This window comes from Erythranthe guttata, chromosome 12 (genome assembly GCF_056151865.1).
Source record: "Erythranthe guttata isolate IM_541 chromosome 12, IM_541, whole genome shotgun sequence".
In the NCBI taxonomy this organism is placed as follows: Eukaryota; Viridiplantae; Streptophyta; class Magnoliopsida; order Lamiales; family Phrymaceae; genus Erythranthe; species Erythranthe guttata.
This window is the reverse complement of record NC_142544.1, coordinates 5,700,530-5,722,675: the sequence shown is the minus strand read 5'-3', so window position 1 is coordinate 5,722,675 and position 22,146 is coordinate 5,700,530. Positions and strand designations below refer to the sequence as shown.

General features: G+C 33.1%; 2 protein-coding genes and 2 long non-coding RNA genes across 4 annotated transcripts; 2 read left to right on the top strand and 2 right to left on the bottom strand.

Annotated features, from left to right (window-relative positions):
* Window positions 1-6: 6 nt before the first annotated feature.
* LOC148766304 (uncharacterized) lies at window positions 7-2,058 on the top strand. The gene is made up of 6 exons (XM_088827225.1): window positions 7-119; window positions 237-716; window positions 791-894; window positions 1,187-1,361; window positions 1,434-1,700; window positions 1,780-2,058. Exons 2-6 carry the CDS (start codon window positions 246-248, stop codon window positions 2,056-2,058), a joined length of 1,296 nt encoding a protein of 431 aa, XP_088683351.1. The 5' UTR covers window positions 7-119; window positions 237-245.
* A 2,441-nt stretch (window positions 2,059-4,499) lies between these two features.
* On the bottom strand, window positions 4,500-7,300 carry LOC148766303 (uncharacterized). The gene has a single exon (XM_088827000.1). It carries the CDS (start codon window positions 6,784-6,786, stop codon window positions 5,761-5,763), a length of 1,026 nt encoding a protein of 341 aa, XP_088683126.1. The 5' UTR covers window positions 6,787-7,300; the 3' UTR covers window positions 4,500-5,760.
* On the bottom strand, window positions 4,500-7,946 carry LOC105951491 (uncharacterized). The gene is made up of 2 exons (XR_016034982.1): window positions 7,299-7,946; window positions 4,500-4,719 (listed from the first exon to the last, which is right to left on the bottom strand). It is a non-coding gene; the product is annotated as an uncharacterized LOC105951491 (long non-coding RNA).
* Window positions 7,947-19,177: 11,231 nt separating this feature from the next.
* Window positions 19,178-20,808, top strand: LOC148766302 (uncharacterized). Its single transcript, XR_016035040.1, has 2 exons — window positions 19,178-19,821; window positions 20,455-20,808. It is a non-coding gene; the product is annotated as an uncharacterized LOC148766302 (long non-coding RNA).
* Window positions 20,809-22,146: the final 1,338 nt, after the last annotated feature.

The window sequence follows — 22,146 nt, the reverse complement described above, 5'->3', positions numbered from 1 at the left end:
TGCTTTCTCCGGTTTTGGAAGTAATTTCTGGTCCAGTTGTTGGAATTAGTGCTGACAGATTTGTGGAAATAAGTTCTGAGAGTAGTGAAGATGAGATTGGAGACGTGGAAGCAACATCTGTAAGTCATTAATACAATAAACCCTAAAATTCATACTTCCATTCCCATTGGAACATACTATATGTCAACTAATATAATACTATGGTATAACATGTTTCGTACTATTGTTTTTTTTAGTTGCAGCAGATGAAGAATAACTTAAAAAGGAAGAGGGGGAATGTAACAGAAGAAAAAAATAAAGAAAAAAAAATGCAGAGTAAGAGAAAGAAAGAAAAGGAGATAGAGAAAGAGAAGGAGATAGAGATAGAGAAAGAGCAGGAGAAAGAGAAGGAGAAAGAGAAAGAGACAGAGACAGAAAAAGAGAGAGAGACGGAGACAGAGAAAGAGATAGAGATAGAGGCAGAGATAGAGGAAAGGGAAAAGGAAGGAGAAAATGAAGGAGGAAAGGGGATGGAAGGTGAAGGAGAACGAAGTGAAGAAAGAGAGAGAAATCAAGGAGACGAAAGTGAAGAAAGAGAGAGAAATCAAGGAGACGAAAGTCAAAGTCAAAGGCCAAAGTCAAAGGCCAAAGTTCCACGCGTGCGAGGACGAGGACGAGGACGTGGTCGTAAACAAGTTCCTGTGTCCAAGGTTTCGGTTTCAGTCCCTGGGATCAAGGTATTTTTATCTAATATTAGTATTACATTATTATTATTTTTTGTCATAATTGGTGTGATTTATTCGTTATATAGAATGCCGATTATTACCGGGGAAGAAATGACTACGTACGTCGTGACCAAATATCCGAAGAAGATAGGATATTGTTGGATCAGTTCTTGGAAAGTGTTGATTTAGGGTAAGAGCACAACCACCTTGATAGTACATGTTAATGTCTTTAATGGTATATGTCAAGTGAATGCATAGTACATGTTGACTGCATGTTATAGTATGTAGTAACTTTGTACATAGTATAAGTTTACTTATCCAATGGTACATGTTGACTGCATGTTATAGTATGTAGTAACTTTGTACATAGTATAAGTTTACTTATCCAATAGTACATGTTTACTGCATGTTATAGTATGTAGTAACTTTGTACATAGTACAAGTTTACTTATCCAATAGTACGTGGTTATGTCTTACTGTAGTGAAATTATTGTGGAGAGAGGCCCACATCAGTTGACGGGAAGGCATATGTGCGAACTTTTATTTGATGAAATGCTGAGTGCAGAACACATAGATTTGTACTTGAATCTATTATGTTCCGAATCTATCATGACCCAGCATGGACATGAGATTGATTACCTTGACTCCCCTGCCCAGGTATATAGTGGTTTAACAAATAATTTTGCATACATTACAATGTTATCTAATATTCTCTATTATGTTTCGTAGCAAGAGTTAATGTCGCGACCTCGGATGGACGTAGAACGAATGAGCGATGCCAAGTTTGATCGTCTTCTCAATGATTTTACTATTTTTGGAACGATGGCTTTTGACAAGCTAAACACAGCAAATATCTTCAGTAAAACATTTGTCATGATACCTATCAATTCCAGTGAACACTGGTTCCTGCTTGTTCTGAACCCAATAGATAAATGTATTTACCATTGGAACTCCATAGACTATTCTCCGAATTTCCCAGGAATTGCGGATTATGTCGTAAGCCCATATTCTTGTAATTAGTTATTCTTTATTCTTGCGAATTGTTGTAGACTAATATAATATTTTATTTTCGTAGGCCTCGTTTTACAGCAAGGTGGTTGAAAGAAGGTCTGGGTTGCAGATACAATCGGAAGCTAAATGGGTTCATGGATGCAGGGAGCAGGATGGGAACCTTGATTGCGGCTTGTTTGTCTGCATGTGGGCATATTGTCATGCTGTAAACAGTGAAGAAATTTGGTTTAAGGCAAAAACTTGCGATATCAAAATACTTCGCCCAAAACTAGCAGCTATCTTTCTGAGGCATCGGGGAGTAGAAGTGGAAGCTAAATATGAAATAGATCTGGCGTTATTGTGAAAAAACTGGGAGTGGAAGTGTTTTGGGGTTCTTGTGTTTTTTGTAATTAATTAATGAACAGGTGAATGTGTTTTTATGCCATAAACAATCTGTCCTTTTGTTGTAGAGCTAATAATACTATTGATTAGCTCTACTCGTACTTTTTCATTGTATACATTGTACTATATGTTTCGATGAAATGTACTTGCCTTTTGAACACATGGTACTTTATTTTGCGATTACATGTGTATTCACGAAAAACTTACCATAATCGATGTTGATCGACTCCCACATTGTCTCCATTTATGTTTTAGATGATTATTTTAAGGTAGGTGAGCATTATTGTTGCGTTTGGAATACAAGATCCCATAAATATGTTGAATTTCATACATGATACTCATATACTATACAATATATTCATACAAGTCTACAATGCTCAAGTGTAAAACTAATACTTTCCTCAATTCTTACCATAGTCGATGTTGATCTACTCCCACATTGTCTCCATTCATTCTTAATAGTCTAAAACTGAAGAGTTGTGTCTTAAAATGCGATCATATGGATGCATTGGCCCGACAATAATATATAGGGTGTAAAAATACTATATGAATGGCAAACATATACTTTATCAGTGAACACATGGTACTATACTCACGACTCACTTGTACTTTACCAGCTTATACATTATACTTAATTGGTGAACAAAGCGTACTATATTTTTTGATGAATTGAATTGTACCAATTTCATCAACGTTTTAATGATCAATAAGTACGGGAGATGCATAAATTATGTTTTAAATGATTATTTTAAGGTAGGTGAGCATTATTGTTGCGTTTGGAATACAAGATCCCATAAATATGTTGAATTTCATACATGATACTCATATACTATACAATATATTCATACAAGTCTACAATGCTCAAGTGTAAAACTAATACTTTCCTCAATTCTTACCATAGTCGATGTTGATCTACTCCCACATTGTCTCCATTCATTCTTAATAGTCTAAAACTGACGAGTTGTGTCTTAAAATGCGATCATATGGATGCATTGGCCCGACAATAATATATAGACTGTAAAAATACTATATGAATGGCAAACATATACTTTATCAGTGAACACATGGTACTATCGTGACGACTCACTTGTACTTTACCAGCTTATACATTATACTTAATTGGTGAACAAAGCGTACTATATTTTTTGATGAATTGAATTGTACCAATTTCATCGACGTTTTAATGATCAATAAGTACGGGAGATGCATAAATTATGTTTTAAATGATTATTTTAAGGTAGGTGAGCATTATTGTTGCGTTTGGAATACAAGATCCCATAAATATGTTGAATTTCATACATGATACTCATATACTATACAATATATTCATACAAGTCTACAATGCTCAAGTGTAAAACTAATACTTTCCTCAATTCTTACCATAGTCGATGTTGATCTACTCCCACATTGTCTCCATTCATTCTTAATAGTCTAAAACTGACGAGTTGTGTCTTAAAATGCGATCATATGGATGCATTGGCCCGACAATAATATATAGACTGTAAAAATACTATATGAATGGCAAACATATACTTTATCAGTGAACACATGGTACTATACTCACGACTCACTTGTACTTTACCAGCTAATACATTATACTTAATTGGTTAACAAAGCGTACTATAAATGCTGAAGAACCCGAACTTTACCAGCTTATACATTGTACTCTTATGTTCACTAATTAAACAACAGTACATAGGTTTTACATAGCATGTAGACTGCAAATATTACTAGATTCAACACTATCAAACTATGAACTACTCCACCTTCAGAATTGCAATTCTTCACTTCACTTTCTTGATGGACTTGGTTCATCGACGCACTTGTAGCTTCATTTTCTTCACGATTTGAGTTGGAAAAAGTTTGCCCAACTTCAAATGGTTCACACCAATGGGAGTAGCCATGGTGTGGGCAACAGTAAAATAACCTTCCGGGATTCGAAATAGTTTCTGAAACCATGATTATTGTTTTCTTCCCACAATCAAGACGCTTGCATTTCCCTTTTTTGTATTTTAACCCACTCATTTGAGTGGTGCTACTAGAAGAAGCCATGAATTAGAAACAAATGAGCCTATGTGTCATTTATGGTCATATTATGACTTGACTAGTTCTGACAATAAGCAACGGCTATATTATAAGCAACGGCTATATTGTAACGGTCATAAATTGAGTAAGTCATACCATCCTATCTCATAGATAATACCATGCGTAAATCAAATCAGTACCTTTATACTGAAAATGATAAACCATCAAGCAGCAACAAGCATACCATCATATCGCATATCTAATACCATGTGTAAATAAAAATAGTACTATTAGACTGAAAATGATAAACCATCAACCAACAATAGGCATACCATCCTATCTCATATCCAATACCATGTGTAAATAAAAATAGTACCATTAGACTGAAAATGATAAACCATCAATGAACAGAGTACCTAATACATAGTACAAACTACAAATAGCAAAAACATAGTGCAAATTGAAACATAGTACAAAGTTCAAAACAACATAGTGCAAATCACATAATAATAAAGTACAAACAGCCAGTTTTCATTCACTTCAATCACTTGAATAACATAATGGGCAATCATGTAAGCTCTCCTCCATCTTGTCCTCCCTGATGAAAAACATAAAATTTACATTAGAAACAAGACTAGTTAGTTTAAGTAACACAAATGCAGACAATATTTACATTAAAAAAAATTGCTAGTCAGATTGGTTGTGTGCAAGTACGACGATTGTGTCCAGGCTTCCCACACCGAGTACACTTCAGTTTACGAGTTTGCACTTGTGAAGGAATTCTTTTTGTCTTTCTACGTCCCGGTCGAGTTCTCGAATCAGGTGCATTAACAAAGACATCGGGCGGAGCATTACACGCATCGTACAAGTCAAAGTCCTCATCAAACGAGGGAATTGGGTTAATCGTGAATTGATATACCTGTTTGTACGTATCAATATGAAAGCATGGATCAACAAACTCATATACTGAGTATCCTTTTGACTCCAAACATGCACATGCATGTTTGCATGGAAGTTTCTCTAATTGCCATGCTTTACAAGAACAAGTCTTGTGCTGCAAGTCAACCTTATACGACTTGTCCTCTTCATATACCTCAAAAGCGGTACTACTTGATCTACAATATTTTAAGGAACGAGAGGCCATATGATTGATTGTTAATCTCTTTAGAATTTTCTTGCACAATATGCCAGTCATTGCCAAACTTTTTCCTTGTCGTTTAACTAGCATCTCCATTACTTTGATCCGTATGTGATCAATCATGGATGGAACAGGCAAAGATCGGGCATCTTTAACCCAACCATTCCAATTTTCTGCCTGATTATTGTTCACGATTCCCCATCTTTCTCCAGAAAAATAGGCATTCGCCCAATGATTTGGATCAGAATTCGAAATAAATGATGCCGCGAGAGGCATAGATTGCACTATACGAGAAATAGTTGCATCGAACTCCTGCCGAGTAGGAGCATATGCAGCATTATGTAAAACACTCGCCCAGTATGACTTGTTGTGCAATGGGTACTTCCTCAGGACCTATATTATTTTGAAACATGTTATACAAATGTATGAAACATGCTATACAAATGTATGAAACATGCTATACAAATGTATGAAATGTGTTATACAAAAGTATGACACATGTTACACAAATGTATGAAACATGTTATACAAAAGTATGAAACATGTTATACAAAAGTATGACATGAGGTGACAAAATACCTGAGTTCTAAAGTTATCCACCAAGTGTCGCAAACAATATGCATGGTGGCTACTAGGAAATACCAACGGGACGGCTTTAAGAAGCCCCGAATGACGATCAGAGAAAATGGTAAAAGATCTATTGTCATTGTGAAGATCTAGAATTTGTTTCAGTTTAATGCAAAACCACTCCCAGTTTTTATCATTCTCAGCATCAACAACTGCGTATGCCAATGTATACAAGGAAACATTTGGATCCTTGCACACAGCAGAAAGCAAGCATCCTTTGTACTTATTTTTAATGTGAGTCCCATCCAAACATATCATCGGCCTACACCGATAAAAGCCGGAAATAGAACTCCCAAAACTAATAAATATTCGAATAAACTTTTGAGTAGCAGGTTCAATCTCATACTCTGCCATGCTACCAGGGTTATGCATTTTTAATGCACGACAATAGCGTCTCAGTTTATCATAACATGTCGTCTCATCACCATGGATATCACGCATTGCCTTTTCTTTACCCCTCCATGCTGTGTAGTACTGAAGCTCCAGACCATAATCGTCTCGGATATCTTCTAACATACCACATGGTGTGTAAGCTGGCTGCGTTCTCAATTTTCGTTTCATAATTTGGGCAATCCATGTAGCATCGGCTTTAGGATGACCCCTTGTACGAAGAGTAGCATCACCACAAGTGTGCTCAAGATTGCACTTGCGAATGCTAAATAACTTATCTGACTTGTACAATGATGCATAAACCCTCCATTTGCAGTTTTCGTGAATGCATACTGCTATGATCTTTTGTTGATCATTTTTCATGTACTTAAATGATCGATTATTAGCAATAGAATAGTTTTTCAGCATATGCCTAAAATCATCAGGATCTTTAAAAAACTGATTCTCCCCACGGATGCAATGTCTCCATGCATCAATTGAATTTCCAAGCGGATTACCCTCGATTTCCATCGATTGATCGCCGCTTTTGGTTTCAAAAAAATTTTAAAAATGGATTACAATAGAGTGGAATCCAAATAACAATGTACATGAAAATATCATAACAATGCACTGGTTCCATACTATCTTATCCATTATATAATACTAAGTTTTCCCACAAATAGTACCAAGTTTACCTATCACCCATACTATTCAGATGAAGGTTACGTACTATCTTCCCCATTATATGATACTATGTTTTCCCATTAACAGTACCAAATTTACCTATCACCCATACTATTCAGATGAAGGTAACGTACTATCTTCCTCATTATATGATACTATGTTTTCCCACCAGCAGTACCAAATTTACCTATCACCCATACTACTCAGATCAAGGTTACGTACTGTAAGTATCATACGTCCATACCATATTTATATTAGCATGATACTATTATGTGCCATATTTTATACTATGTATCACACAATAATTAACAACCATAAAGAAATGCATTTCAGCAGTACAGAAAAAGATGGAGACCTACCAGCCATCGGTGCGAACCCTCTTTCCACGCGAATTAGCTTCATCTTTGCAGGTCACGACAATGTCCACCACACTCATCTTCATTATCAGATGCAATGCAACCATATTCTCCACATCTTCATCAGTGCCCAATGTCACATACAATCTTTCCCGAGGAGCCAAGTATTGGAGGATCAGTGCATCTGGATGGATATGATTCCATTTGTTGATAATAGCACCATATATCTCCATTAATGTCGAATTACTTTTTATGGAAATAATGTGAAGTTGATTTTTGTATCGACAACTTCCAAGAATCACACTGGGTACATCGTTAGATACATCATTTGTAGCCATTGTGGGGTGGGTGGGTTTTACAGTGATTTTTTCGCCGGAAAAAAGGGGAAACCAGAGGAGAGAAATGGAGAAGAAATAGAGAAGAAAGAAAGCAGATAGAAATGAAGAGAGAGAAGAAAGAAAGAGAAGATGAAGAGAGAGAAAAGCAGGAGAGAGAAAAGGGTGAGAGTGAGAAGAAGATATAATAAAATATATAAAATTCACATTAGGGACTGATCTGCATGTTAGGCGTGTGAGTAGGGACTGAATTGCTAGGGGAAACTACCTAGGGACTGATCTGTGTTTCAAGTTTTGGATTAGGGATTTATCTGTAGTTTCCCCTTGTAGAGAACTATTTTCTAGAAAATTTAGTATGTATTTTCTTTTTCTTTCACCTCTGAAATAAGTCAGTGCGGTGTCAGTGCCGCAGTGAGTTTGCTTACATTACAATTTACAGCACCTTTGTGTAATTGTTAATGCATAACTGAGATTGTTAAAATTCATATATATATATATATATATATATATATATATATATATATATATATATATATATATATATATATATAATATCCAAAAATATCTGAATATACATTTTATTATTTTAAATAGAAAAAAATAAAAATAATACAAAAAAGGAAGAAAAAGAAAAATATGCGTAATTGGTTTATTCAAAAATGGAGGTCCACCATTTTAATCACAATGAAAATAAATTCACATAAAGATAAATTGTGTAACCAAATGCACACTATTTTTTTACAGAATATTTACTATATTCCTTATAATGTAAATTATATTCATTCCATCGTATAATAAGTTAGCAGATATGTTTTCCCTCTATAGTAATTTAGATAATATAATTTGGCTTTTATAAGCAAACTTAATTAATGATGAATGGAATTTTGCTCTTATTTGTGGAGGTTATATCTAAGTAGCATTAACATCAAAATCAACAATAAATTGGATTTATATTCTTATTTATTAATGTAATTTAAGTAGCTTTCACATTCTTAATGTGATCTACACCATAATAAATTGACACTCTTTGAGCACAACTAGGGATGAAATCAAACTATTCAACGATGCTTGATTCAAAATCTCGTTTTAATTTGGTTGTTAACATAACCAACTAATTAGCTTAAATATATATATTTTTCAAGCTTGATAAATTATGAAGCTCGATTCGAGTTCGAATCCGATTAGAAAAAAAATAATAATAACATAATATTCAATCAACATTAAGGTAATTGAGTTTGATTCGTGTTCTGTTGAATTAAAACTCGTTCGAGCTATATTAAGTTATTATCAAATTAAACTAAAAAAACAACTCAATAAGTTTGATGGCAAATGATAAAAAATATTTATTTTTTCATTGTAGTCACAAGGTTTTTAATGTGGTAGTTGGTGGATAATTTAATAGTAAATGGGGTGGATTAAATGAACTTGCAAACTGCAGCAATTTTTTGTCAGTTTTCTATTTTGACACACAAACACAAATATAGCATAGATTAATTGAATGTAGTAGATTTTAATTTCAAATACTTACATACAAAAATTCGCTACAACTACTCTCAAATTAAGGAGCTAATTATTACTCCTATAAAACAATAGAATAGAGATAGAATAAAGGGGCTATTTGCCAAACCCCCCTCATTGAATTTCCAATTCATAATAAATCCATATTATTTTGTTGATATTTGTGATAAACCCAATTGATTTCAATTATCTAAAATGCCCCTACTTAAGATTACTGAAAGTTACCATATATTATTATGGAGAATCAATTAATTCTTTTTAAATATTCAAATCCCCAAAATTTCTCACAATCTCAATTCTCACGTCATTCTAGTTTTTCTTTTTCTTTTTCTTTTTATTTTTTTTAAAATACTTTATTTATTTCGAATTAAACAAAAAATGGTTATTTTTATTTTTTTTTATATTCTTTCAGTTTTTTATCAAAACACCACTACATACTCATCAAACACCACTACAAATTTATCGAAAACCACTATGAAATTGAAGTAAATATTAATATAAATATCTACATTAGTATTAATGTAATCCACTGCAAACTTACCGAAATCTACGTAATGCACTACGAATTAACTCATCAAAAACCACTATAAATTTATCGAAAACCACTATGAAATTAAAGTAAATAGTAATATAAAACTAACGTAATCTACATTAATATTAATGTAATCCACTACAAACTTACCGAAATATACGTAATGCACTACAAATTAACGTAATCCACTAAAAACAAACAAAAACCGAAATCCACTATTCCCGACCCTATATCGTCTTCCATCTCCCATGGCCACCGACGCCTCCCTGAAATTTCAGAAAACAGAACATCGAAAAAATAAAACCCTCTACACACTCGTCGATATTGAAAACCACTATATACTCATTCAAAATCACTATTAAATTATCAAAAATCACTATAAAATTGACGTAGTCCACTTTAATATTAATATAATCCGCTACAAACGTATCGAAAAATACTAAAAATGTGCATATTCCACAACGAATTAATATAATCCACTACTAGTTACAAATAAAAAATAATAAAAAAAAGAAGGTTAATCCACTCTTCCAATCCACTTTTGGTTCATGGTTCGCTGAAAATCCGAAAGTTTTTTCTCCCCTTCAGCAATTTCATAAAAAAAAATCATCAATCTGACCAATTAATGGAGATATTTAACTGTCTTCAAAAATCCAATTAATGCATTCTTGTACACAATCATAAAAACAGAGAAATCCCCATTTTTTATGATTGAAAAACAGAGAAATAAAACAATCAATAATGGATTATAATATTATGTAAGACAATACAATACAATCAAATGATCAATAATGGTACTGATGGTAATATTTTTCTATATGGGAAAATATACCACGATGCCATTAGGGAAGCATTCACATTAAGTAAGAATCGTGCGACGGCGCTGTGGCGGGGTGCGGCGGCGAGTTGCAGAGGTGGTTGTTGGAGCTGCACTGAGTATGGTGGGTTGGAGTGAGATGCCAGAAAAGGGCGGCGCGAACGACGATGGATGAGGAAAAAAAGAAGAACAAAGATATTACGTATATTTATTTTAATTTCAACCCAACCCTAAGATACCTTATAATAAGCCAAGGGTATAATGGTGATATTTAATTAATTTTTATTAATAAAAGATGTTTTGGATTTATCTTAAAAATATAAAATAAATTTGGGCTCATTGTAATTGCACTTGTGTGGTGAGGGGGTTTTATCAAATTATCCCTAGAATAAAATTGTATTTTGTTTCCTCTTTTATGTCCCTAAACTGTGAAGGTAACGGACTTTTTATATTTATCTCTTGACAAGAAAAGTTTGAAAATGGGAATTTAGAAAAAGTCAAAAAAAAAAAAAAAAAAGGAGAATTGAACAATCCCCTTTTCTTTATTGGGATAATTAGCAATACACCCTCATCTAGGTAAATGGGGTAAGAAAACATCCCTCCCAAAAATAATTAGAGAAAACCCCCTTACTTAATATTCTATCCAAATATTATTTAATAATTCCCAAACCATCCTTATTATCCCTAACCCATTGTCGTTCTCTCTTTCTTTTTCTTCTCGTCTTCTCGTTTTCTTTTCTTCTCGTCTTCTCTCTTCTGCCGTTCTCTTTCTTCTTTTCTCGTCTTCCCTCTTCTCGTCTTCTCTCTTCTCTTTTCTCTTGGCAATTACCTCCGCCATGGATTATCGGTCAGAGGAAGATGCCTTTGTATTCGCCACCCAACTGGCCATGGCGGCGGTGTTCCCAGCAGCACTCAAAACCGCCGTCTTTAGCTCCGGTTATTTATTTTATTCTTGTTAGGGATTGGTTTCGAAGGAGAGTTGGATTATGATGGGAGTAAATCAAGGCCCATAAGCAATCAAGGTCTTTTTGGAGTAAAAACAGTTAGAATATGGAAGTGGGGTGGTGATGCTGTGGTGTGGTGACGACGTGGTGATGATGAAGAACAAATCTAGGGTTTTTTGGTGGATTGTGGCGGAAGACAGCGCAGAAAAAAAATATTCGCGCAGGCAGGGCCCTTAATCGACTACGTGGTTTAATCGACTATGTTTAATAATCGATTAAGGCTTAATCGACTATGTTCAGTAGTCGATTAAGGTTAACCGACTCTAGTTGTTAATTTTTTTATTTTTATTTTTGTTTTTTTGTTTATTGATTCCAATGTATAAATCAATTACAATGTTTGTATTTTTTTTTAAATATAATTGATTTTGCATTTTTTTTGTAATAGTGATTTGTTATTTTTAATAGCTAAAATTTTAATCGACTATGCATTAATAAACCTGATAGAGAAAAAAATTAACAAAACCAAAAAAAATTTAAAAACAAAATTAGAAACAAAAAAAAATTAAAAAATTAAAGATTTTCCTTAATCGACTATGAAGCATAGTCGATTTAAGACTAATCGACTATGCTTCATAGTCGATTAAAAAAACGGAAAAAAAAAAATCGCGGAGCGTTGACCCAGTGATGAGGTGGCGGGTGGGGATAAAGCTGGAAATCATAATGGCTGAAAATGGGTGTGGACTTTTCTCAAATAGACTAAAATATTTTGGACCTCCCTCAATTAAAAAAAGTAGTGAGGGGGTTTTCTCAAAGAGCCCCTTCTTTATTTCTCTCTCTTTTTTTTTTTTTTTTTTTTTAATTTTTAAATTTAAGGGAAAAACATCTTAATAATTGTAGAAATTCTAAACGAATTAATTATGTGTGCACGACAAGAATAATTAATTTAATTTTTCGGGATACAATAATATTGTCAAATGCTACTGATATACTTATAAAACATGGGATCGGAATGCATGATAGCAAAACAAAGAAGTCTAATAAATTTCAGAATTAATAAGGAGTTTAGAAAAAAAATGTTTAATGTGGTGATTTGATATACTCCCATAATATGAAAAACATATAGGGTTATGTTCAATCCTAAATCCTTTCTTTGAGATACGAAGAGACAAGGGTTAAGTTCAATCCTAAATCCTTCCTTTGAGATACGAAGAGACAGAAAGATTATGCTCCTATTACATGCAATTCTTTTCCTAACTGCGTTAAGCATTTCCACCAACTTCATTTAACATTTTTGTTTTGTTTTTTTAATTTTGTTTTCTTTTTAATAATTTTATATTTAAAAAAATTATAATTTAGTTATTTTTAGTTTTTTTCTCTGAACACCTTTTCCCCAAAATTATTGTTAAGGATTATAACATTTTACTCCATACGTTGATGTTTGAAGATAAGATTTTGTGGATGGAATTTTTAAATTTTCAGCTAAAGAAAATGGATTCAGCTAGAGAATAGCCATTCATTTTCTAGCCTGTTAGAATATTGACCACCGTTGTGTAATTTGTAAACATTCAACTCAAATTCATTATGTTGGGGAAAAAAAATAAAAAATCATTGCCATTCCGACGGTTTTTAAAGTATCGCGAAAAACATTTCCGACGGCGTTTTTTTTCTTCAATTTAAGGGTGTGAAGTGCCAACCACACATAATTTCATCACTTTCTATTCTCTCTTCTCTTCGTCTTCACACAATCACATTGATTTATAACAAGCACAAATAATATTATCAAAGGTGATTATCAAACAATCCCTCTATCCCACTCTTATTTGTGTCTTTCTTAGAATTTGTTGAATAATCTTAATTAATTTCATTATTTTATATTCTAAATGTATTTAGGGTTTTTTTTTAATGTTTGAATATTATTCGGTTTTTTGAAATTTAATAAAGCTTCGATTGTTCAAATTAGTGTCTACGAATTAATCCAAACGATTGTATTTTTTTCTGACGTATCTATTTTTAATATTTTACATTAATTTATAATATAAAAAAAAGTTAGCTACATTTGGTTATTTATTTTAACGATTTGTATATTTTTATAATTATATCAGAAACTTAGCCCACACTTAAATGTTCGACACTGCCTTCCTTCCGGAAACATTTCTTTTATTGGGTTATTTATTTCTATGGTACATCCAGTGAAAACAATACACCGGGTGCGTTTTTACTGTTGGTCTACACACCAATGTGGGTGTGTGTGTTTATGTGTATACATGGCCGGTTCTAGTGCATAGGCAACTCAGGCCTATGCCCAGGGCCTCCAAAGTATCTGTAATATTCATAGGGCCCCCTAAATTATATGTATTATAAATTAGGGCCCCCGAATTTGAATTTTATATATATATTTTTATAAAACTAAACAAAAATATTTATATGAAAGCCAAATTGTAGAAAATATAACATAAGATCTAATAATTTTAATATTTCAACTTCAAATAATAAGAAAATGCCAAAAATATATTTAATTTTAAATTAAAAAATGAAGGATAAATTCCACTTTCCCCTCTTGTACTTTGGTTGGATATCACTTTACCCCCCTTGTACTCTCAATTGTATCGATTTGCTCCCTTGTACATTGGTTTGATATCACTTTACCCCCTTCTACTCTCAATTCATCGATTTGCCCCCTTGTACTTTGGCTCGATATCACTTTAACCCCTTCCATTCTCAATTGCATCGATTTGCCCCCTGGTACTTGAAAATTGTCTCAATGTGGCCCTCGCCGTTAGTTTTCAGACATTTGACCTTAACACCGTTTGATCTAAGTCTGAAAATTACTAAAATATCACCCCTCCGAGTTTAAATAATTATTAAAAAAATAAATAATAATAATAATAATAATAATAATAATAATAATAATAATAATAATAATAATAATAATAATAATAATAATAATAATTATAATAATAATAATAATAATAATAATAATAATAATAATAAATAATTCAAGACAGCGAGAAAACATAGTCCACAACGCCAGCCACAATTTTTTTTATTAATAATTATTTAAATTAGGAGGGGTGGGTTCTTTTGTAATTTTAAAACTTAGATCAAATAGTGTTAAGGTCTTTGCACCCTTGAATTGCACGATTATGTGCACAAAATTACATATGCATAAATAAATAGAAAAATAAAGGGTTTTTGGCATTTTGCACCCTTGAATTACACCATTTTGGCACTTTGCACCCTTAAATTGCAACATTGGCAGATTGCACCCTTTAAACATAAATGTTTCGCACTTTACATCCAAAATCACTTTGGCTTATAAAAATTACCTGCAATTTGCTGAAAACAAACCTGGAAGATGAGCAAATTCATAATTCTCTAATTATCTATCCTCTTCCCCCAATTCTTAATTATCGTTTAACCATTTTCATTTTTCGTCCTTTTAGTCAAAAAAATCATAAATTCTTCTTAGCCATCTTTATTTGCTCTAATATGTGAATTATGAAAAGAATGGCCGGAATATATAGACACGAGTCCGATAACACACCTTCAGAAGATCAAGTTCTATTCTATGGTAACGCTATTTTTTAAATTATTTTTAGATCCAAACTATTCAGTGAGACCACAAAATTCTTCCCATCATGAAACTAATAGACACCACCTCTCTGCCACTAAATAAACCTCTCAGACCCCAGTAGCCTTATTTTGTCATATGACTATTCAAAAAACAAAAATTGAGGGTTTGGCCTAAAATTTTCAATTACATAATTTTTCAAACTCAAAAGATAAAAAAAAAAAAAAAATTGATTTACTATTATTGTTTAGTGGTTATACTAATTTACCATTGAAAGAAATGCAATGTTTTTTAAACTGGACCGGAGATAGAACCGGACAAGCAACTGGGTCACGGTTGGATCGGTTCAACCGGGTTTTCATATATATATATATATATATATATATATATATATATATATATATATATATATATATATATAATTTTATAGTACAGATAATTAATACATTAAAAAACTACATCTATCACTAAATATCAACCTGAAATTCCATTCATTATCCATAATAAATTTGAATATATAGAGAAAATAAAATTAAATTTTATAAGATCATAACATAAATTTTAAAATTACAAATATCAAAATAAATGTATGAAAAAATAGATAAATAAATTCTCAATCATTGAAAATTTATTATACTATGTAAATACATTTTAAATAATAAATTTGTTAGCAAATCAAAAATAAGTTTGAGAAAAATAGCAATAATAAAAATTAACTAAATTAATAAATAACGCAGTATTGTTTTCGTATAAATTACTAAAGATATCATTAAACCCTAACACATTGGGTTCAACCGCAATACTCTCAAGTCTCACCATCTACACTTAGACACGGCCATGGGCCGGTTTTGGGCCCAGAACCGGCCCGTTGATGACCCGGCCCAACCCGTTGACCGATGAACCGGCCTGGGACCCGTGAACCGGCCCGTCGTCCTCGGGACGGGCCCGATTCTATGAAATGGTGAACCGTGAACCGTCGGGCCGGCCCGGCGGTTCACCCGGATTTAAAAAAAAATCAAAAAAATAAAAAAAAAATCACACGGCCGTTATTATTTTTTTTTTTTTGAAATGTTTTCCCCGCAAATTTTCCTATAAATACCCTCACAACCTAATTTTTCCTATAATTTACTTATTCATCAAATATTTCAAAAAAAAAAATTCAAATTTTTCGGGCCGACCCGGAACCGGCCCGTATAGGCCCGAACCGGCGGGCCGACCCGACCCGTGGAACCGTGCATATTACGGGCCAATTCCGATTCTGGAAAAAGTGAACCGTGAACCGATATGAACTGGCCCGAACCAAACCGTGGCCGTGTCTATCTACACTCTTTCTCCTTCCTTCCGCCGACAATGTTCAGAAGAACACAAAAAGAAGAAAAAAACATTTTTTTTATTTTTTTATTTTTTTTCTCCTTTTACTCTACTGTCTTCCTTAAATCCTTCAACTCAAACATCTTCTTACAAACCAACTTCAGAGAGGAGTACACAAATTTCCGCTGATTATTATTGTTGCCATAAACCGGGTTTCATAGCCGATTTTCACCGTTTTTGTTCGGTTCAAACGTGATTTGCCTGCTCTATAATCATTCCGCCCTGTTTTTTGGCTTTCCCGAGTTCTATAGTCGAACCGGACCGGACCAGTCACCGGTTCGCGGTTGAACCGGCAGGTCCGGTCCGGTTATGAAAACATTGAAGAAATGTCTAAAATTATTTTAGGATTTTTTGATTAAAGGGATGAAAATAAAAGTGGTGGAACGCTAATTATGAATTGGGGGAAGGTGATAGATAATAAGAAAATTATGAACTCGCCCATCATCCAGGTTTCCAGCAAGTTGCATGTAAGTTTTCTAATCCAAAAGTGATTTGGGTGCAAAGTGCCAAACAATTTATGTTTAAAGGATGCAATCTGCAAATTTTGCAATTTAAGGGTGCAAAGTGCCAAAATGGTGTAATTCAAAAATGCAAAATGCAAAAAACCCAAAAATATAAATACAACATGTTACTTATTTCGTGGTGGGTCCAGTACTGCTTAGTGGGGCTCTCTCTCCTCTACACCTTGTTGGGGTCAATTAAATTAACTGAAATGCTAATTGCAGTAAGACTTTCACTACAATTGGTTTATTTGCAACAGTAGTCTCATTAGTCAATTTTTTAACTTTCTAAAAACTAGAAACTCTCCCAACTAAAGAAAGTCAAAATTAGAATCTGAAGGTCGTTCGACAAATTCAAAACCGAACAACAACTTCTTCGATGACTGACTCGAATTACTTTTACGAGGTAAAAGCGAAAAATTTGAAAGACAAAAAAGTTGGATGTCCCTCTTTTAATTAAGAGGGTGTTTGGCTAAGCTTATTTTAAACAACTGATAAGCTCTTACGTCTGATAAGATGTTTTTAGAGCTGATAAGATGTTACATCTTATTTTTAGGATTAATTTTTACAGTGTTTGGATAATGAACTTATTTCCTATTTTTACTCATTATAACATCTTAAATAAAAAAAATGGGGTAGAGATACTTATTTAAAAAGATCTTATTTGGTCTCCAACAACTTATTTCAAAAAAAATTAAGATATTTTTTTAAAAATTTACCAAACACTTTAGAAGAGCTTATAAGCTCTAAAACATCTTATAAGCTTCTTTTAACATCTTAAAAGCTTAGCCCAACACCCTCTAAGTTCCTTGTCATAGGCCTTTTTGAGATTAACCCATTATTAATATACTAATTATTAATTTTTATAATTTGGTAGGGTGATGATGGTGATTCTGACGAAGAATTTGACGATAAAATATGTAAATGAGTACAACTATCCCAACATGTGTTATGATGTTCCTCAAATTATTAAAAAAATCGATATTTAAAAAAAATGGAAAAACCAAATTTTATTGAAGCTCCTGTAGATCACAAAAACTTGAAGATCTTCAAGGAATTTTGCAGAACCAGGAGCTTAAAAAATTATTGAACTCCCCGTTTTGTAGAGGACGAAACCCCAAGAATTTTCAAAAAAAAAAAAAAATTGAACTTCCCTTTCTCTAGGGCACAACAAAAACTTGAAGTTCTTCAAGCAACAGTTCTGCAGAGCACGGTTGTTTGAAGAATCTTTAAGTTTTCGTGCCCAAGAGAACGGGAAGTTCAATTTTTTTTTTTGTGAAATGTACTTAGATCTAATCATAGATATGCGTTTTTAATGGAATCCAGCCTCGTTTGCTATGGATTAAAAGTCGAATTGTTTATTCGAAATTCGAATGTCTTAAGACTTGAGAGAGTTTGAGAGTAGGGGAGAGAATTTAAAAAAAAAAAAAAAAAAGATTTGGCTGTATTTAGTAAAAATACCGCTGCAAATAGCAACACCCTTAAATTAAGGGGTGGGGAAGACGGAGGAGGGGGTTCCAAATTGCAATTCCATGGAGGAGGATAATAGGATATCCGATTTGCCAGAAGGGTTACTGCAGTGGGATAGTTTATTTCGTGTCACAAGAAGATGATGCTGTCCGAACCTCTGTTTTGTCCAAATTATGGCGCCATATTTGGTGCACTCGCCCTAATTTCCCATTTATCAGAAACTACTGTGATCTGAATGGGCTTTTATTGGAGGAGTTTCAGCTTTTTGTAAAGCTGCTTGGAGGAGGCCTCTAATCAGCTTTCCGATCAGGAATCGGTCAGAAACTCACCGGGATATTGATTCTATGTGCATTCCACAACAAGACTTGTTTTTTAATAAACATGTGGTGGTGGTGGTGAAGCATTTGTAAATGTGTTATTTTCAGATATATTCAGTTTCATCTTCTTTAAATGGTTTGTTGTGTATTTGTGGTCCGAAGAGAATTACCCAGCCCGGTGTCAGGCCAAATTATTTAACGAAAGACATTGAAGAGAAGAGAATCAGAGAGTATTTGCGCACCATCCTAGTCGGAAATGGAAAAACCAAGAAATCAGACAAGATTTGGAGGCGGTAAGAGTCAGAAATCGGAAACATAACATTTGATAAATGTGAAAGATGGCAACCTATACAGGACGGCGGCCTTCTTAGAATTTCCACTACGAAACGGTATCCGCTTTCAGTTGAAATGGAGCAAATCTTCTTGTCACTCGAGTTCTAAGCTTCGCAAGTTAGTTAGAAATTTAGACAAGTAATTATTTTTACATAATATGTTCGTGCTTTTTTTTTTTTTTTTTTCTTCCCTATCTATTTATTGACTTTTTTGGGACAGGTTTCGAAACATGACTCTTAGCAGAACAATATTTATGTTGGTTTGTTTTGTGTTGGTGATGCGTGATTGTTGTTTTTCGATAGTTAAAAACTTTGATTGCATAGGATTTATGTTTTTAGGCTTCAGAGATTCACTGGGCACTGTTTTTTCATCTCAAATCGTGGTGTAAATTATCCCACAGTTGGCATTTTTAATTTTTATTCCGTCTAGAATATTCCAATATATTGTTTGACCAAATTCATGTAAATTGTTGGGCAAACTGCGTTCGAGTTCCACAGCAATGCAGTAGCCCAATAGCTGATTTTTTTTAGGAAGAAAATCAAACAATATTAGGAGGTCAGCCATTACTAATTCTTAGAGTTGGTTAGCCCACTGTTATAATGTACACCTTCATGTTCACCTTTGCTAAACATCAGGGTGTGGGTTTGGACAGCAGCGTTGCTTTTCTTGTTGGCTATTTTAGGGGCTTGCTCTTTTATCAATCGATTTACCCGTGTCGCATCACACACTTCACGGCGCATCTGTTTTGCTCCGTCTCTCATTTAATTGCGATTGTTTCATAAATCTTTCTGCAGATTACCCCCTTCTCACTCAAGATGGTACACCTTTACTAATTATTTTTGCTCTTTTTGTGTGTTTTTTTGGCTAAAATACTTTGTTTGTATGTGTAATGTTAATGTGATTTTATTAAATGATACATTGAGGAAGTTGATTCATCTATTGTGTGTATCGATGGTATGTTTTAGAGCATTGATTTGAATCAAAATTGCATTGGTTATCTATATTTGATTTACATGCTTATACGCTTCTATGAATATGATTGGGATAAATCTATCTTTGATGTTAATTACCAACTTCTCTGTCAAAATAGTAGTGGCTTTTTTTATGTAATTTGTGGACGCGGCTGCATTTTTGCTACAATGTTTAGATTCAAATTGTGTTAGAGTAATGATTTTTAGTGTGTAGTTGGACATCCATCTTTTTTCTTCAAATGTTTTTGCTACCAAAGCTAATATTCTCACTTTAGGGGTAGTTTCATTAATGCATTCAGGTCTTTGACGGATAGTAATCGAAACGGTGCATTGTGTAGTGTATTTCGTTTTTGCCTCCCATATCGATATTTGCAGCGGGATTTGTCATCTCCGCCTATAATTGTTGAAAATTGTTGAAACTGCTGCGTGTATTGCACTTCCTTCTCCTAATTGTTATCGCTAAATTCCTCCAACATTCAGATGCGAATGAGATGCGTCGCATTTTTTGATATGGTGAAAAATTGGGGTTATTGCCGCCGGCCACGACAGAACGAATCCCGTGCAACGCGCCATATCCCACCGTTGTCCGCCTGCTCCAAGTCACTGCTCTCACCGTTCTCGATGTTTACAACACTTATATCTCAGGTCTGAGGCTCACTTTCTTCAAGTTTTTCTCTGCTAGAAGTTTTAAAACTATGTCACAATATGTTACGATGTTATTATTTTTCTCAGATTTGATTGTATTCTTCGGCTTTGAATTTGCCAATATTTATGTTGTAGTACTGAGAATGTGCTTGATGAAGTCTTCTTTATTCTCTTATTTTTGCACCATCATCTGCTCATGCTTTCTTGTTCCTTTCGGTTAATTTTTCTTAGTATGCCGGTGGAATTTTCTTGATCCGAACTGCTGTGCAGCATTTTAGCTCCTTGTTTTTGTCAAATTTATATTTTATGAAAACTAGATAGGTGCACGTGCGTTGCACGTGTCTGGTTTTTTTTTTTTTTTTTTTTTATTATTTAATTAAAATTGAGTTTGGTATATTTGCACTAATATGATAGTATAAACTCAAAATGTGTAAATATTTTATAGGTGATTGATATTTTATAGGTGATTCATTGTATAGTTATTTTTATAACAAAATTTTGAGTGAACCCCCAAGACTTGGTTTGACATTTTTAGTGACCCTAAGCTATTAAAATAGATGAGCTATTTGATAAAACCCCCTACTGAATTTTAACTTCTTGATAAATCCATTTTTTTAAATTGTTATTTGTTATAATCCAATCAACCCAAAATATATTATATGTCCAAATTAGTTATTCTAATAAATTAAAAAAAAAATTATCTATTAAAATAGATGAGCTATTTGATAAAACCCCCTATTGAATTTTAACTTCTTGATAAATCCATTTTTTAAATTGTTATTTGTTATAATCCAATCAACCCAAAATATATTATAGGTCCAAATTAGTTATTCTAATAAATTAAAAAAAAATTATGTTAATGTACTCAAATCCAGCCTCTAAGCCACATTCAAATCTTTTCTAAAAATTATGCCCCAAGTCACGCTTCAGATTTTATGCCTCAAGTAACGCTCTCAAATCAACTCTAAAAATTCTCGTTTTTATTTCTTTTTTTATTTCAATTTTTTCATTAGATAAGTTTGATTTTATTTTTAAAAACGTTTATTTTTCATTTTTTTAATTTCGATTTTTTATTTTTTATACTTTTGTTTTTTAAAGTTAAATTTAAAAATAAAATAATTTTAACAAATTGAAATGCACTATAAAACTTACCAAAAATCACTGTGTGATTACAGTATTCCGTTATGAAAGTCCATTATAAACTTATCGAACATCACTGTGTAATTAACAAAAACCACTCTGTAATTAATGAAAGAGCACTCTGTGATTAACAAAAATCACTATGTAATTAACGAATTCCATTACAAAATTTTACTATAAACTTACAAAAAACAACTATATGCATATGTGTTTTTTTTATATAAAATAAACAAACCTAACATTTAATGGAAAAAAGAAAAGATGCAGGCCGAGATATTGGAAGATTGTCGAGAGAATCAACATCTGGCAGGTTAATCTTCCCCGCCACACTGTCCAGAACCCCACAATCGAGAAACTCGTCATCCGCACCACCACCAACCATGAATC

Coding starts and splice junctions, on each gene's coding strand:
- LOC148766303 (XM_088827000.1), bottom strand. CDS start 6,786: ATGGAAATCGAGGGTAATCCGCTTGGAAATTCAATTGATGCATGGAGA.
- LOC148766304 (XM_088827225.1), top strand. CDS start 246: ATGAAGAATAACTTAAAAAGGAAGAGGGGGAATGTAACAGAAGAAAAA. Junction 717..790: donor TTTCAGTCCCTGGGATCAAG/GTATTTTTATCT, acceptor TTCGTTATATAG/AATGCCGATTATTACCGGGG. Junction 895..1,186: donor TTGGAAAGTGTTGATTTAGG/GTAAGAGCACAA, acceptor GTCTTACTGTAG/TGAAATTATTGTGGAGAGAG.